This window comes from Vulpes lagopus, chromosome 5 (genome assembly GCF_018345385.1).
Source record: "Vulpes lagopus strain Blue_001 chromosome 5, ASM1834538v1, whole genome shotgun sequence".
Classification (NCBI taxonomy): domain Eukaryota; kingdom Metazoa; phylum Chordata; class Mammalia; order Carnivora; family Canidae; genus Vulpes; species Vulpes lagopus.
This window is the reverse complement of record NC_054828.1, coordinates 108,094,207-108,107,855: the sequence shown is the minus strand read 5'-3', so window position 1 is coordinate 108,107,855 and position 13,649 is coordinate 108,094,207. Positions and strand designations below refer to the sequence as shown.

At 42.9% G+C, this 13,649-nt stretch overlaps 1 protein-coding gene across 1 annotated transcript in view; it reads left to right on the top strand.

Moving 5' to 3' along the window:
* The first annotated feature begins 5,652 nt into the window (after positions 1-5,652).
* Positions 5,653-13,649, top strand: part of TTC27 (tetratricopeptide repeat domain 27) — a 175,614-nt gene continuing 167,617 nt past the window's right edge. The window contains exons 1-3 of the mRNA XM_041756634.1: positions 5,653-5,998; positions 7,188-7,365; positions 7,948-8,077. Coding sequence (XP_041612568.1) covers positions 5,899-5,998; positions 7,188-7,365; positions 7,948-8,077 — 408 coding nt within the window. The 5' untranslated portion in view covers positions 5,653-5,898. The remainder of the gene's footprint in view (positions 5,999-7,187; positions 7,366-7,947; positions 8,078-13,649) is intronic.

Below are 13,649 nucleotides of genomic sequence, written 5' to 3'. Positions count from 1 at the left end.
ATATATATATATATTTGTTTATTTAAACTTGACACTTCTCCCACTCACATTTTATTTTTTTTAGTTGAAGTTTGATTTGCCAACACACAGTATAACACCCAGTGCTCATCCACATAGTGCCCTCCTTGGTGCCCTCACCCAGTCACCCCAACCCCCGGCCCACCTCCCCTTCCGTAACCCTTTGTTTGTTTTCCAGAGTTAGGAGTCTCTAATGGTTTGTCTCCCTCTCTATTTTTTCCCACTCATGTTCTCTCCTTTCCCCTATAATCCCTTTCACTTTTTCTTATATTTCCTGTATGAGTGAAACTATATGATGATTGTCTTTCTCCGATTGACTTATTTCACTCAGCATAATACCCTCCAGTTCCATCCATGTCAAAGCAAATGGTGGGTATTTGTCGTTTCTAATGGCTGAGTAATATTCCATTGTATACATATATACCACAGCTTCTTTATCCATTCATCTGTCGAAGGACATTGTGGCTCCTTCCGCAGTTTGGCTCTTGTGGACATTGCTGCTAGAAACACTGGGGTGCAGGTGTCCCGGAGTTTCACTGCATCTGTATCTTTGGGGTAAGTCCCCAGCAGTGCAGTTGCTGGATCGTAGGGTTGCTCTATTTTTAACTGCAAAGACAGAAATTTAACAAGTGTCATTTCTCTTACCTATGAGCTTCTGCAACTCAAATCCTCCCTGTATTTTTAATTTATCAGAACATAGATTTATATGTAGAGATGTGGGGATCCCTGGGTGGCTCAGTGGTTTAGTGCCTGTCTTTGGCCCAGGGCACGATCCTGGAGTCCTGGGATCGAGTCCCGTGTCGGGCTCCCAGCATGGAGCCTGCTTCTCCCTCCTCCTGTGTCTCTGCCTCTCTCTTTCTCTCTCTATGTCTATCATAAAATAAATAAAATAAATAAATAAATAAATAAATAAATAAATAAATAAATCTTTAAAAAAATATATGTAGAGATGCCTTTTCCCTGGAGTCTAAACAGTCTAAATCAAGAGGGCAGCTGTTCAAGGTCACTCTGTGTCCTTGGATCTTGAATGAGAGGGACCCTCGTGTATATTCTTTGATTTATTTTGTGGGTTTGTGATACATGGGTCCCTTTAGAGCTTCCTATCCAGGGCATGAGGCCCCCTTATGTGATTCTAAGCATCCAAAAGCATTCTAGAGTTGAGGGAGGGATAACTCTCTAAATAGGATCCAGCCCAGATTGTGTGAGTCAGAGAGGCATTGTTCCTGTATCTACATTTATGTCTCCTTTGTACCCATCCTGTATCTAGTGAAGTCTTACTGAAAGCCTTATAGTTTTTTCACCTGAATGAAGACCTATCAAAGGAATGGTTTTGTTTTGCTTTGTGGGACGAATAACACACCTTTCAGGGGAAGCATGCTAGTGGTTAGGGTCAACTTCCAGGAGCCCCAAGGACAAGGTGAACTAGGGAGACACCAGTAGGCTGCCTGGGTTCAGGCCCCACTTACCAGGGCAGTTTCCGAATAAGGAAATCTTTGCAGGATCTGGTTGCTTTTCATTGACTTTAGGTGTCTTGTTCTGTTCCACTGGACTTACATTCCTACCAACACTCCTACCTCAATCACATAAATCCATTCTTTCCTCTGCTTCTCCAGTCTTTGCTTTCAGGGATTTTCAGTATCTGTACTGACTTTGGTTCCGGGGTTGTTTCCAGTATGTTCACGAGGAGGGTTATTTTACTTATTTACCTACTTGCTCTGACCTGCATACCAGTCACATACTTCTCTCTTCCATCATTGTTCACCAGATGGAGAGACCATGGAGCTTTATTTTTTTTTTATTTTTTTTTTTAAATTTATTTATGATAGTCACAGAGAGAGAGAGAGAGAGAGAGAGAGAGAGAGAGAGAGAGGCAGAGACACAGGCAGAGGGAGAAGCAGGCTCCATGCACCGGGAGCCCGACGTGGGACTCGATCCCAGGACCCCAGGATCGCGCCCTGGGCCAAAGGCAGGCGCCAAACCGCTGCGCCACCCAGGAATCTCACCATGGAGCTTTAATGGTCAGATGAGGTTCAAATCCTAGTGTAATCTTAGGGAAGATACCTGCCTTTCAGTTTCCTTGGTTGAAAAATTGGCTTAATAATATTTGCCTTAGAGTTGTTATAAGACTTAAGTGAGATATCTGTTTAACTGTATTTAACCCCATACCCGATTTATCTTATATCTTCAATCCACGTTCATTTATTTGCCGCAGGACAAAGGCCTAGCTAACTCTGTTGAGGGTTAGCGATGGTTGTGGGGCTCTAAGAGATGCAGTACTTGGAGAGAGCAGAGGACCAGCAATGGGATGAGAAGAAAGAATTGTGTGTGAGGTGAAGGCTTTTGAATGTTAGTTTTGGGAGATCAGATTTCACGTTTTATACAAGTCAATTTTTTTTAAAGATTTTTATTTATTTATTCATGAGAGACACTGACAGAGGGAGAAAAGCAGGCTCCCTGCAGGGAGCCGGATGTGGGACTCAATCCCAGGACTCCAGGATCACACCCTGAGCCAAAGGCAGACGCTCAATCACTGAACCACCCAGGCGTCCCTGTAGAAGTCAATTTTTTGAGAACAGTGTTATTGAGGTATAACTGACATAGAAAAGAGTGCACATATTTTAACTGAGTACTTTAAGTTTTTCCATATGTATACTGCCATGAAACCATTAGGATAATCAGATAGTGAATATATCTGTTACTCCCCAACCTGTCCTTGTTCCTCCCTGCTTTCCTCTCCACTTCCCCTCCCCCAGCAACCACTAGAGCTTTCTGTCTCTAGTGATCAGTTTTTGTTTTCTCAATTTATATAAATTGACTCATATCATATCTCCTCTTTTTTTTTCCTGGCTTAAAATTACTTTGCTCTTTGTGTATATTGTATGTTTCCGTAGCTTTATTCATGTTTATAGCTGAACAGTATTCCATTGTATGAACATATAATAGTTGTTTATTTGTTTCTCTGTGCATGGACATTTAGTTGTATCCAGTTTTTGGTGCTTCCTAAAAAGGCTGCTATAAACATTTAAAAACTGTTCTTATTAAACATGAGACTTGTGGGTGCCTGGGTGGCTCGGTGGTTGAGCATCTACCTTCGGCTCAGGGAGTGATCTGGGGTCCTGGGATCGAGTCCCACATCAGGCTCCCCCGCAGGGAACTTGCTTCTCCCTCTGCCTATGTCTGTGTCTCTCATGAATAAATAAATAAAATATTTAAAAACAAACAAACAAAAACATGAGATTTGTTAATGAACGTGAAAAAGGATTGAAGCGTCATGAAATGCTGGTTACAATCCTGCCTCCTTGTTACTGCTTAGGTATGAGATAGGATTAGTTAAAACACATACATATATCAGACCTGAAGCTACTTGGAGAAAGGTGTCACTTACAATACAGTTTAAGGCTCTAGGGTAGACATGGCATGTTGAACATATGCCATCCCTCCTTCTTCAAAACCCACTAAATAAAAAAAAAAAAAACCCACTAAATCCATGATAAAGAAAAAAAAGTTACGGCGTAACGTGCAGGGGAAGAGATGATGAGACTTGCTAGCCCTGGTGGGGAGCAAGTAACTGCTGTAGCTGACCAGAGAAAGCCCAGTCCTAAAAGTGCAATGGGAGAAGCTAAGGCAAACTTGTATCTAGACTGAAGCATCCTGGAAAGACTCAGCAACTGGGAGCACTAGATGCCCTAGGACTGGAGGTCTCAGGGTAGGAAGAGGAAGGACTGAAATGAGGAGGACTCCTGCAAAGCTGAGTCAGTCTGTTGGAACCCCTGCCCACCTCTTCCCCTCTACTCTCCTTGCAGTGGTCTCTAGAGGGTCTGACATTCAGACTGGGTCTTGAATGTTGAGGCTCCTGGCTTTCCTGCTCTGCTTGTCTCTGGATCTCTGGCAACTGGACCTTCACTGCCCAGGTAGGAGATTTAAAATGTCTCTGAGAAATCTGACCAGCCCAAGAAAAAAGACTAACTAGATAGTGACATGAGGGTTCCCAGAGGACCACCCAGCCAAGCCACTCTGGTCATCCTAAAGTGGACATAGCCTACTCACCAGCTCAGTGTCCACTCGTTTTTTTTGTTTTTAGTTTTTTTTTCAATTGAGACCATAATTTTTTCTCCCACATTTTTATTTCCCTGAAGAGAGATGAATGTACTTGTTATCATTGTCAAGCATATCTTACTCAAACCAACCTTGAATTACAGAGAAAGCACCAAGTTTACTGTGTGGGACAATGTGGCTTTCCAGGCAAGTGATCAACCTACTGTAGCGGCCACTGTCTCTCTGCTTTAATAGCTCTAACAACTGTCATATGGTTTACACAGTGTAGGATTTTGTGCTTAAAAAGACCAAACGACATGCTGATTAAACATTTCCTGTACAAATAGCTTTTACTTATCAGTAAGAAGACATTTTAGGGTATCCTCCCTTCTCTACTCTGCCCAGATCTGGCTTCTCATGGCTGCTGCTGGCTGAAGCTGAGCACCATTCCCTCCACAGTCTGGAGTGATTTTGGGTACTGACATCCTTGGAGCCGGCACTGGGCTAGGCTCTTTCAGAGATCTCTGGCACTAGATTGCTCCAAGAATGCCATTTGGTCAGAGTTACCCTGGCTAGTGTGTGGCACTCTCACAGTGCAGGTTCAAGCCCACTGGGGTAGAGTCCTGGCTCCCTGAGGCCTGGCGTTCTGAGCCTCAGTATTGGCCTAGGAGCATGGCTATAGAGAAGAAAGGAGGTCGAATCAGGCTCCAGCTCCGTCCTCAGTGGCAGACACACAGGGTGGCAGGTTTCTGGACTCAGTCAATCCTGCACAAGCTTCGCTGCACCAGCCACAGGGTCAGAGGTCCCACTCAGTCATGATTTATGTAGTGGCAGCATCAAAACCAGATAGTTTTCTTACACTTTTTATTTTTAATTATTTTTTAAAGATTGCATATATTTATTCATGAGAGACACACAGAGAGAGGCAGAGACACCGGCAGAGGGAGAAGCAGGCTCCCTGCAGGGGACTGGATCCCAGGATCCCTGGATCACAACCTGAGCCGAAGGCAGATGCTCAACCACTGAGCCACCCCAGTGCCCCCACTTTTTAAAAACAGCTATTTATGTATTTAGTTAGTTATGTATGTGTGTCATCTCTACACCCAGCCTGGCACTTGAACTCATTACCCGGAGATCAAGAGTCGCATGCTGCTCCGGCGGAGCCAGCCAGGCGCCCCAAAACTTCCCTTATACTTTAATTCGTTCTAAGAAAAAAAGACCTATTCTCTGCCAGGTGGTTCTTGCGCTTCCGCTCCAGAGGGTCTCTAACTTCCCGGAAGGGTGCCCGAATGCTGTTAGGGCACCCTAAAATGCCCACGTGCATTTTGCATTTTGCGCGAAGGTCATGTAGTCAGGAGGTTCTGATCCAAAAATGTTTAGGAACGCAAGCGGTAGATCATTCATTCCTGCAATCTCTGCGCAGGACAAGACCCGGGCTTCCGGCCGCATTTTCAGCCCCAGCCTCGGAGGGTGGTGCAGGAGGACGCCGCCTCCCTCAAGTCGTGCACAGCCCTTGGCTCCGCCCCCTCTGGGCGGGGCCAGCACAGACCGCGCCCTCCAGCCCGCCCATTCGCTGCTCCAGGCGGGGCATCTCTACTGGGCATGCTCAGTGCCAAGGCCTGGCGCGGGTCTCCCGGCCGGAAACCCGAGCGGCGCGTGCGTATTTTTCCCAGGGTGTCCCGCGCTGCTGTCATGGCCGCGTCCAGGTGACGATGTCTGCACGTGGGCTTCCGGGGCCGTGGGAGTATTCACAGGCGCTGTCGCCGCTAGATTTCGGCATCTTTGGACCCTCTTCCTTTCACTTTCTTCTTTTGACTCCTGTGGGAACCCGCTTTGACTGCAGCGATGTCCAGGGTGACGTGGACGCCGGAGCTGGCAGTTTTGAGGGGCTTCGCCACCGCGGCTGAGCGGCGGCGGTGGAAGCAGGAGGGAGTCTCCGGCTCAGGTGAGAGAGGCGAGGTTGCTCGGAGCACTGGAAGGGGAGAGTGGTGGCGGCTGGCTTCTCGTTCCTCCTTGTTTCGATTTTTTTTTTTGCCGAAATCTGGCTGATCCCTTAGGCGTAGGATTCTTGCGTCCTGGATGCGGGGGGCGGGGGGCGGGGTCCCCGGGCTCCGCCCCTTCTCCCTGCCTGGGTCAGCTTCTTTTCGGAGTCCTTAACGTTTAAGGTCATTTAATCCTTGCGATAAGCACTTAAGGTGGATACTCCGTTTCATGCCATTTAGCAGGTGAAGACGTTTAAAGACAGATTGACTAATTTATTCCGGGTCCCACAGCTGATAAGCACAAAAGTTGAAACGAGGCGGCAACGATGTAATGTTTGTGAACTGTGCACATTTACTGGAGAGGCAGGGTTAAAAGCATGTTTACTAGTGACAGATGTGGGGTAAAGGCCCATCTGGTTGTGGGATTTAGGCTGGACCCGGAAGAAAAATAACAGTTTAGTAGGACAGTGTCTGTCTAGTGTGTGTGTGTGTGTGTGTGTGTGTGTGTGTGAAGGCAACAGGTGCTTCTGGAGAGAGGTAGTTTTTGAAGTCTGATTTCATGGACGACGTCAGACATGAGCTGAATTTTGATTACAAGGTCAGACAAGTGGAGAAGAGCTCAGCAGGAGAAATCGCAGGTGTAAAAATGTGGAAGCGGGAAGGTGCATGGGGTATTAGAGGAGCAAGGAGAGAACCAGCTGTTCCTCAGGGCAATAGTGGGGATCCGAGAAGCTAGATTATGAAAGGCCTTAGACCCCTGATTGTAGAAACTTTTCTGTTGTGAATAGGACTCTTTGAATTTCCAGCAGAAGCATTTAGTAAATGACCAATAAGGAATATTATTCCTGGATCTAATTTCTACCTTGCGGCTCATCGTATGGATGAGCTGTGAATTGTAGAAGTGATGTTCATAGAATAATAGTTCATAGAATATTTTATATAATATATATATAATATAATAATAGTTCATAGAATATAAAAATGTTCATAGAATAATAGTTCAGTGCTTTGTGATTAATGTATAGTAAACATTCTAAGGAAATACATTTTTTTTTTGCCTATGAAGATGGTAGATTTGCCTAATAGCGTTATCCTTTACAACATGAAAATAATTGGTCTTTTGGATTATTGAGCTAATTTTCTATATTGCAGAGAGTGGATCTTTCTTACAATTGCTGCTCGAAGGGAACTATGAGGCCATATTCTTAAATTCATTGACTCAAAATATTTTTAACTCAACAATGATGACTGAAGAAAAGATTGACAGCTTCCTAGAGAAGCAGATAGTAACATTCCTGGATTACTCAACAGATTTGGACACAACTGAAAGGTAGAATTTTATTTGAAATTTTCATAGAGAAGGGATGCCGAGGTGGTTCAGTGGTTGAGTGTCTGCCTTTGGCCCAGGTCATGATCCCAGGGTCCTGGGATTGAGTCCTGCAATGGGCTCCTGGTGGGGAATCTGCTTCTCACTGTGCCTGTGTTTCTGCTTCTCTTTCTGTGTCACTCGTGAATAAATACATTAAAAAAAAGAAAAGAAATTTTCATAGAAAAGCCGACTGAATACATCTAATAGTGCTTTGCCAGTGTAAGACAGTCATTGTTGGAAAATGTGCTCTTCAGTATGGCAGCCACTGGTCACATGTGGTTGAGCTTGAGGTAGGTAGTGCAACTGAGGGACACAATTTTAAATTTCATTTAATTGTAATTAAATTTAAAAGAGCCCTGTGTGGCTCATGGTTATAATATTAGATATTGAGACATAAATTGTTTAAGTTTCAGAAATTTTATTTTGTAATATTTGGATAATCTCTGTGCATGTTGGTTAATATTTTACATTTTTAATAGTAAAACTGAAATGAAATTGTGGTTATACAGTGGTTCATATTTGTTTCTTTATTCTTGTATGCAGACAACAGATGATATTCCTAATTGGTGTAAGCAGTTTGCAACTTTTTGTTCAGAGTAACTGGACAGGGCCGCCCGTTGATATACAACCTCAGGATTTTTTGCCGTCCATTTTGTTCCAGCAATTCAGTGAGGTATGCTTCTTGGAAATGTCATATATAGTTATTATTGTGTTACTGTTTTCTTTAGGAACTGGTTTTTATAAACTGGAGTTAATAGTAGGTAGGAGAAAAAAAACATGACTTTATAGCTTGTACAAAATCTACTAAGAATGCTTGTTCATTAATCAGATTTTTCAAGTACTTCCAGAAGGTTCAGTGTCAGGAATGGAATTATTAGAGATAAGTGTTAATAATCTGAAGGTAGGGCAGTCCCGATGGCTCAACGGTTTAGCACCTGCCTTCAGCCCAGGGTGTGATCCTGGAGATCTGGATCGAGTCCCACATCAGGTTCCCTGCATGGAGCCTGCTTCTCCCTCTGCCTGTGTCTCTGCCTCTCTCTCTTTCTCTCTCTCTGTGTCTGTCATGAATAAATAAATAAAATCTTAAAAAAAAAAAAAAAAAAATCTGAAGGTAGAAGGGCTCCTGCCTGGCTCACTTGGCTCACAAGCTCTCTTGTGACTCTTGATTTTGGGGTTGTTGGTTCAAGCCCCATGTTGCGCATAGAGCTTACTTAAAAAAATAAATAGGGGCACCTGGCTGGCTCAGTTGGTTGAGAGTCGGACTCTTAGTTTTGGCTCAGGTCTTAATCTCAGGGTCAAGAGATTCAGCCCTCTTTTGGACTCTTTGCTGAGCACGGAGTCTGCTTAAGATTCTCTCCATCTCCCTCTGCCCTCCCTCTGCTCGCATGCTCTCTCTCAAATAAATAAATCTTTAAAAATAAATAAATAAGTAAAATATATTTTAAAAATCTGATGGTGGGAGTGGAAAGAGAAGTACAAAAACAGCCATAATCTGATAGCCACAGTAATTAGCTCTGTACACATCTGTGTAATAACTATATTATGTTGTAATAGAATAATTGAAATTCTGATCCTGGCCCTAAATCATTAACAAGAGATTAAAAAATTTTCTGTATGTTATGTCTAAGAAGGGAATTTAATGTTCACTTTATAAAAGTTGTCATTAAAGTAAAATCCCAAAGATTATGTCACTTAAAGAGATATGCCTCAGTTGTCTAGAAATTTGCTTATATGGAACATCTCATTTCTTGTTGTGTATGAAACAGTTTCTGCCTCTTCAGCCCTGTGGTTTAGGTTAAAAATTCACCAAATAATCAAAGTCGTAAGTGTTTGTTGCACACAGATATGTGGGGTGAGTGCTTAATTCACATGTTCTGTTTTTAAAATTTTTTTTAAAGATTTTATTTATTTATTCATGAGAGACCCAGAGAGGGGGAGAGACATAGGCCCTTGCAAGGAGCCTGATGTGGGACTTGATCCTGGCACTCTGGGGTCACTACCTGAGCCGAAGGCAGATGCTCAACTGCTGAGCCACCCGGGCATCCCAATTCACATGTTCTATCAGTTTGAGGATTCTGGAGATGAGAAAGTGGAAGCTCCCAGTGGTGAAGGAAACTTGTCGGAGGTCTTAGAGCTAGGCAGTTGGAAGCCACATTTTCTGGGTCCAAATCCAGCCCTCTTTCTGCTATACTAGTGCAGAAGCACCTGTGATGTCAGGTAACAATTCAAAGCAGTACAGAAATAGGTTACATGAGAGATTTGGACTGTAAAATATTGAAGTTAACTAAGAGATGTGGGGAATGGGAATTTTGTCAGACAGTTTAGCTGGGAGTGGTCCTTGAGTTGAACCTGAAGGGTGATGAGAAATGGACAGGTAGGGAAGAGGAGGAAAGGCAGTCTGGGTGCAGTCATGTAAGTAGATGCTCACAGGGGGGAAGAGTGCAGTGTTTGTGGGAGTGGGAAGTTGTGAGCCTGCTGGAGTAGCATTGAAAGGTCAGACTTCATGGGATTCAGGCCAGATTGTAGGAAACTTTGAGACTTTTTTAAAAATTTTTTAAGATTTTTATTTATTTATTCACAAGAGACACACAAAGAGAGGCAGAGACACAGGCAGAGGGAGAAGCAGGCTCCATTCAGGGAACCTGATGTGGGACTCGATCTTGGGTCTCCAGGATCACGCCCTGGGCTGAAGGCAGGTGCTAAACCGCTGAGCCACCCAGGCTGCCCGAAACTTTGAGACTTTGATTTTAGTTTAGTTTTTTTTTTTTTTTTCCATTAGAACTATCTCATACATTGGAAAAAAAAGGATACGAAGTGTATGCAGTTGAAATAATAAAACTCCTTTGTTCTCACCACCCAGTTTGAGAGAGAAACATTAGCACAGGAGAACAGAGCTTCACTACCACTGTTCTACAGATGTGGAGCAGAGGGGCCCTGTGTGGGGCCTGTGTGGGGGTGGGGGAGCCTTTCAACTGGTCCCTTCTGGTCGGCAGCATTTGCTAGATCCCTGCTGTGCACTACTAATCATAGCATCTTCTCCGTGTGCTGTGACTGGGAAAGGGGTTGGGAAATACCGCCTTAGAAGGTCCCCTGCGTGCGCTTCTGGATGATGTCCCCGGCCACCCTCTCCCATGAGCCAGTCCCATGAATTTTGTGTTAACCATTCCATTGCTTTTCTTCATAGTTTCAGCACCTATATAACTGTAGAATACCTATTTAATTTTGCCAGTTTTTGGACTTCTATAAAATGAAACAAACTATATACATTTTTCTGTGACTTGCTTTGCTCAATGGTATATTTTTTGAAATACTGTTTTTTGAAATACTATATTTTAAAATACTGTTATTCATTTTTACTGTTGTATAGTATTTCAGTTGTATGACTGCACCAGAATCTATATGTCTGTCTATTGATGGCCATATAGTATGTTTTTTTTAATTTATTGCTGTATATTACATGTAATGCTATTAGGAACACATCCTCTGGAAATCATTTGCAAGAATTTCAAAGCATAGCATACTAAAAAATGACTAATGCAGTGTGTTCATTGGAGGATGCTGTTTTTACTGGTCCTCGGGCTATGATCTTTTAGCCACTTATACACCCTTCCCAGCAAGGAGTGGGGAAGCTCTGCAGTGCTCTATATATCCAGAAGTGGAGTTGCTTTGCCTTAGAGTGTAAGCATGTTCATCTCTTTTTGGTAAGGTCAGGTTGTTTTTATTTTTATTTTATTTTTTAAAAGATTTTAATTATTTATTTGACAGAGAGCACAAGCCGGGGGAATGGCAAAGGGAGAGGGAGAAGCAGGCTCCCTGCTGAGCGGGTTCCATCTCAGGACCCTGGGATCATGACCCGAGCTGAAGGCAGATGTTTAACTGACTGAGCCACCCAGGCGCCTCTCAGTTTGTTTTTATTTTTTATTTTAATTTTTTAATTATTTTTTTTGTCAGTTTGTTTTTAAAAGGAATATTCAATTTATACTCTTTGCCAGCAATCTGAGAATTTGGAAGGTAGGGGGAGTTGAAGTTTTTAAACACGTCAGTATTTTCTAATTGTCATTTTTCTGTGCTGATTTATGTTTCTTAGCTCTTGTGAAGCACAAATATTTGGGAACATATTTTATGGTCATGGAGTATAGTGACCAAAGTCAAATTCATTTTCCCTGCTTTTAACTTATGGCCTTGTCCATTTTTAATACTGTTTTCTGACGTCTGGTGCTAACCAAAGGTATAGCACCGAAGGCCCATGTCCAAGCATTACTGGTCACCTCTTACAAAGAAAGGTTGATCTTAGTAATCTGGTTTTATAGTAAATTTATCTCAGGCTTGCTGATGTTCAACTTTTTTTCACTATTATGATGATAAATACTTATTTTTACATGTCACATGCTGTCTTGACTGAGGAATAATTCCTAAGAGAGTCGTAATCTTTGCTTTGTCAGTTTTTATTGAAAATATAAACAATCCTTTTTAAAAACAGACCATTCATTTCCCAAAACCTCTTGAAACACATTTAGAACTCAGCTGGAATATCAGTGTTATATCTTGGGGGTTGGCAGAAGCTGATTTACCTAAGCAGAAGGTAGAAAAGCATTTCATTTTTTCATGATGATGCAAGGTAGCACTGGGAAGAGAAATGTGTTTATTTGGTTATTCATACATTCACTCATTTATTTATTACTTGCCTTGTTAATACCATTTCCAGAGAAGTTTTTTTTTTTTTTTAATTCATTTTAGAGAGAGAAGAGAGCATGTGTGAGGAGAGGAAGGGGCAGAGGGAGGGAGAGGGAGAGACAGAATCTTTTTTTTTTTTTTTTTTTTTTTTTTTTTTAATTTTTTTTTTTTTTATTTATTTATGATAGTCACAGAGAGAGAGAGAGAGAGGCAGAGACACAGGCAGAGGGAGAAGCAGGCGCCATGCACCGGGAGCCTGACGTGGGATTCGATCTCGGGTCTTCCGGATCACGCCCTGGGCCAAAGGCAGGCGCCAAACCGCTGCGCCACCCAGGGATCCCGGAGAGACAGAATCTTAAAGCAGACTCTACACCAAGTACAGAGCCAGATAGCAGGGCTGATCTCATGACCCTAAGATCATGACCTGAGCTGAAATCAAGAGTTGGATGCTTAACCGACTGAGCCACCCAGGTGCCCCCCATCTCCAGAGAATTTTGAATTGAAGAGTAGGTGGTTTAGTAACCACCCTTGGGTTTGAGTATCAGAGACAGTATACATAGGTAGTATACCACGGGCTATTGCTTTGTATAGTTTTTTGTTACCCTAGTAAATTACTCATTTATTACTTATCTTTAGAGAGTTCATTTAGAAGAGAATGATCTAAATTTCTGCTAAATTAATGTGTTTCTCATTTCAAAATGATTAGAATATGATTTTTTTTTAAAGATTTATTTATTTTAGAGGGAGAGAGAGAGAGAGGCATAAGAGCAGGGAAGGAAGAGGGCAGAGGGAGAGGGAAAGAGAGAGAATCTCAAGCAGACTCCTCACTGAGCATGGAGCTTGACATGGGGCTCGATCCCACGTTCCTGAGATCATGCCCTGAGCTGAAATCAAGAGTCAGCTGCCCAACCGACTGAACCAACCAGGTACCCGGATTCTTGTCTTAAAGGCATGTCATATCTTGTTGTACTTCACCAGTTTGGTTTGGACTTTGGGAAATAAAGGTGGTTAAATCTTTATTTTGGTATCTTTGTATGAGAAGAGAACTCGATGAGGCTGTAAATACAGTCTGGGTACAGAGGGCAGGTTTTTCTCCCAAGCTTTTAAGTGAGTGTATCCAGTGGTGTATTCAGCACCTCCACTTGGAGCTCTCACAAAACACCTTGGGCTCATGTGTTGCAGACTGATCTCACGGTGAGGGGCTCCTCTACACTGGGGCCTCGTCCATTATCTGTATGTCAGTAGCACACCGCCATAAGGTAGTCGTCCCAGTCAGAAGACTAGATGTGATCCTGGCCCTGTCCTTGCAGCCTTCTAATGCTTGGCCTGGTCCTGAACCATCCTGAGAGGCAGGAAGAGATCTGTGGGGAAGGCAACTGGGGTGGTAGGAAGAACAGTGGTTTGGGAGTAGGAAAACACGCTGGGATTTCTGTTCAAACACTGACTTCTGTGTCATTTTTCAGCTACACATAACATTTATATCTATTTCCTTCTAAAATTGAGGTAGCCATAATAACGTCAACATAGTTTCTTAATTATTGAAGTTAAAAAAAAAATTCCTTTGCCATTAG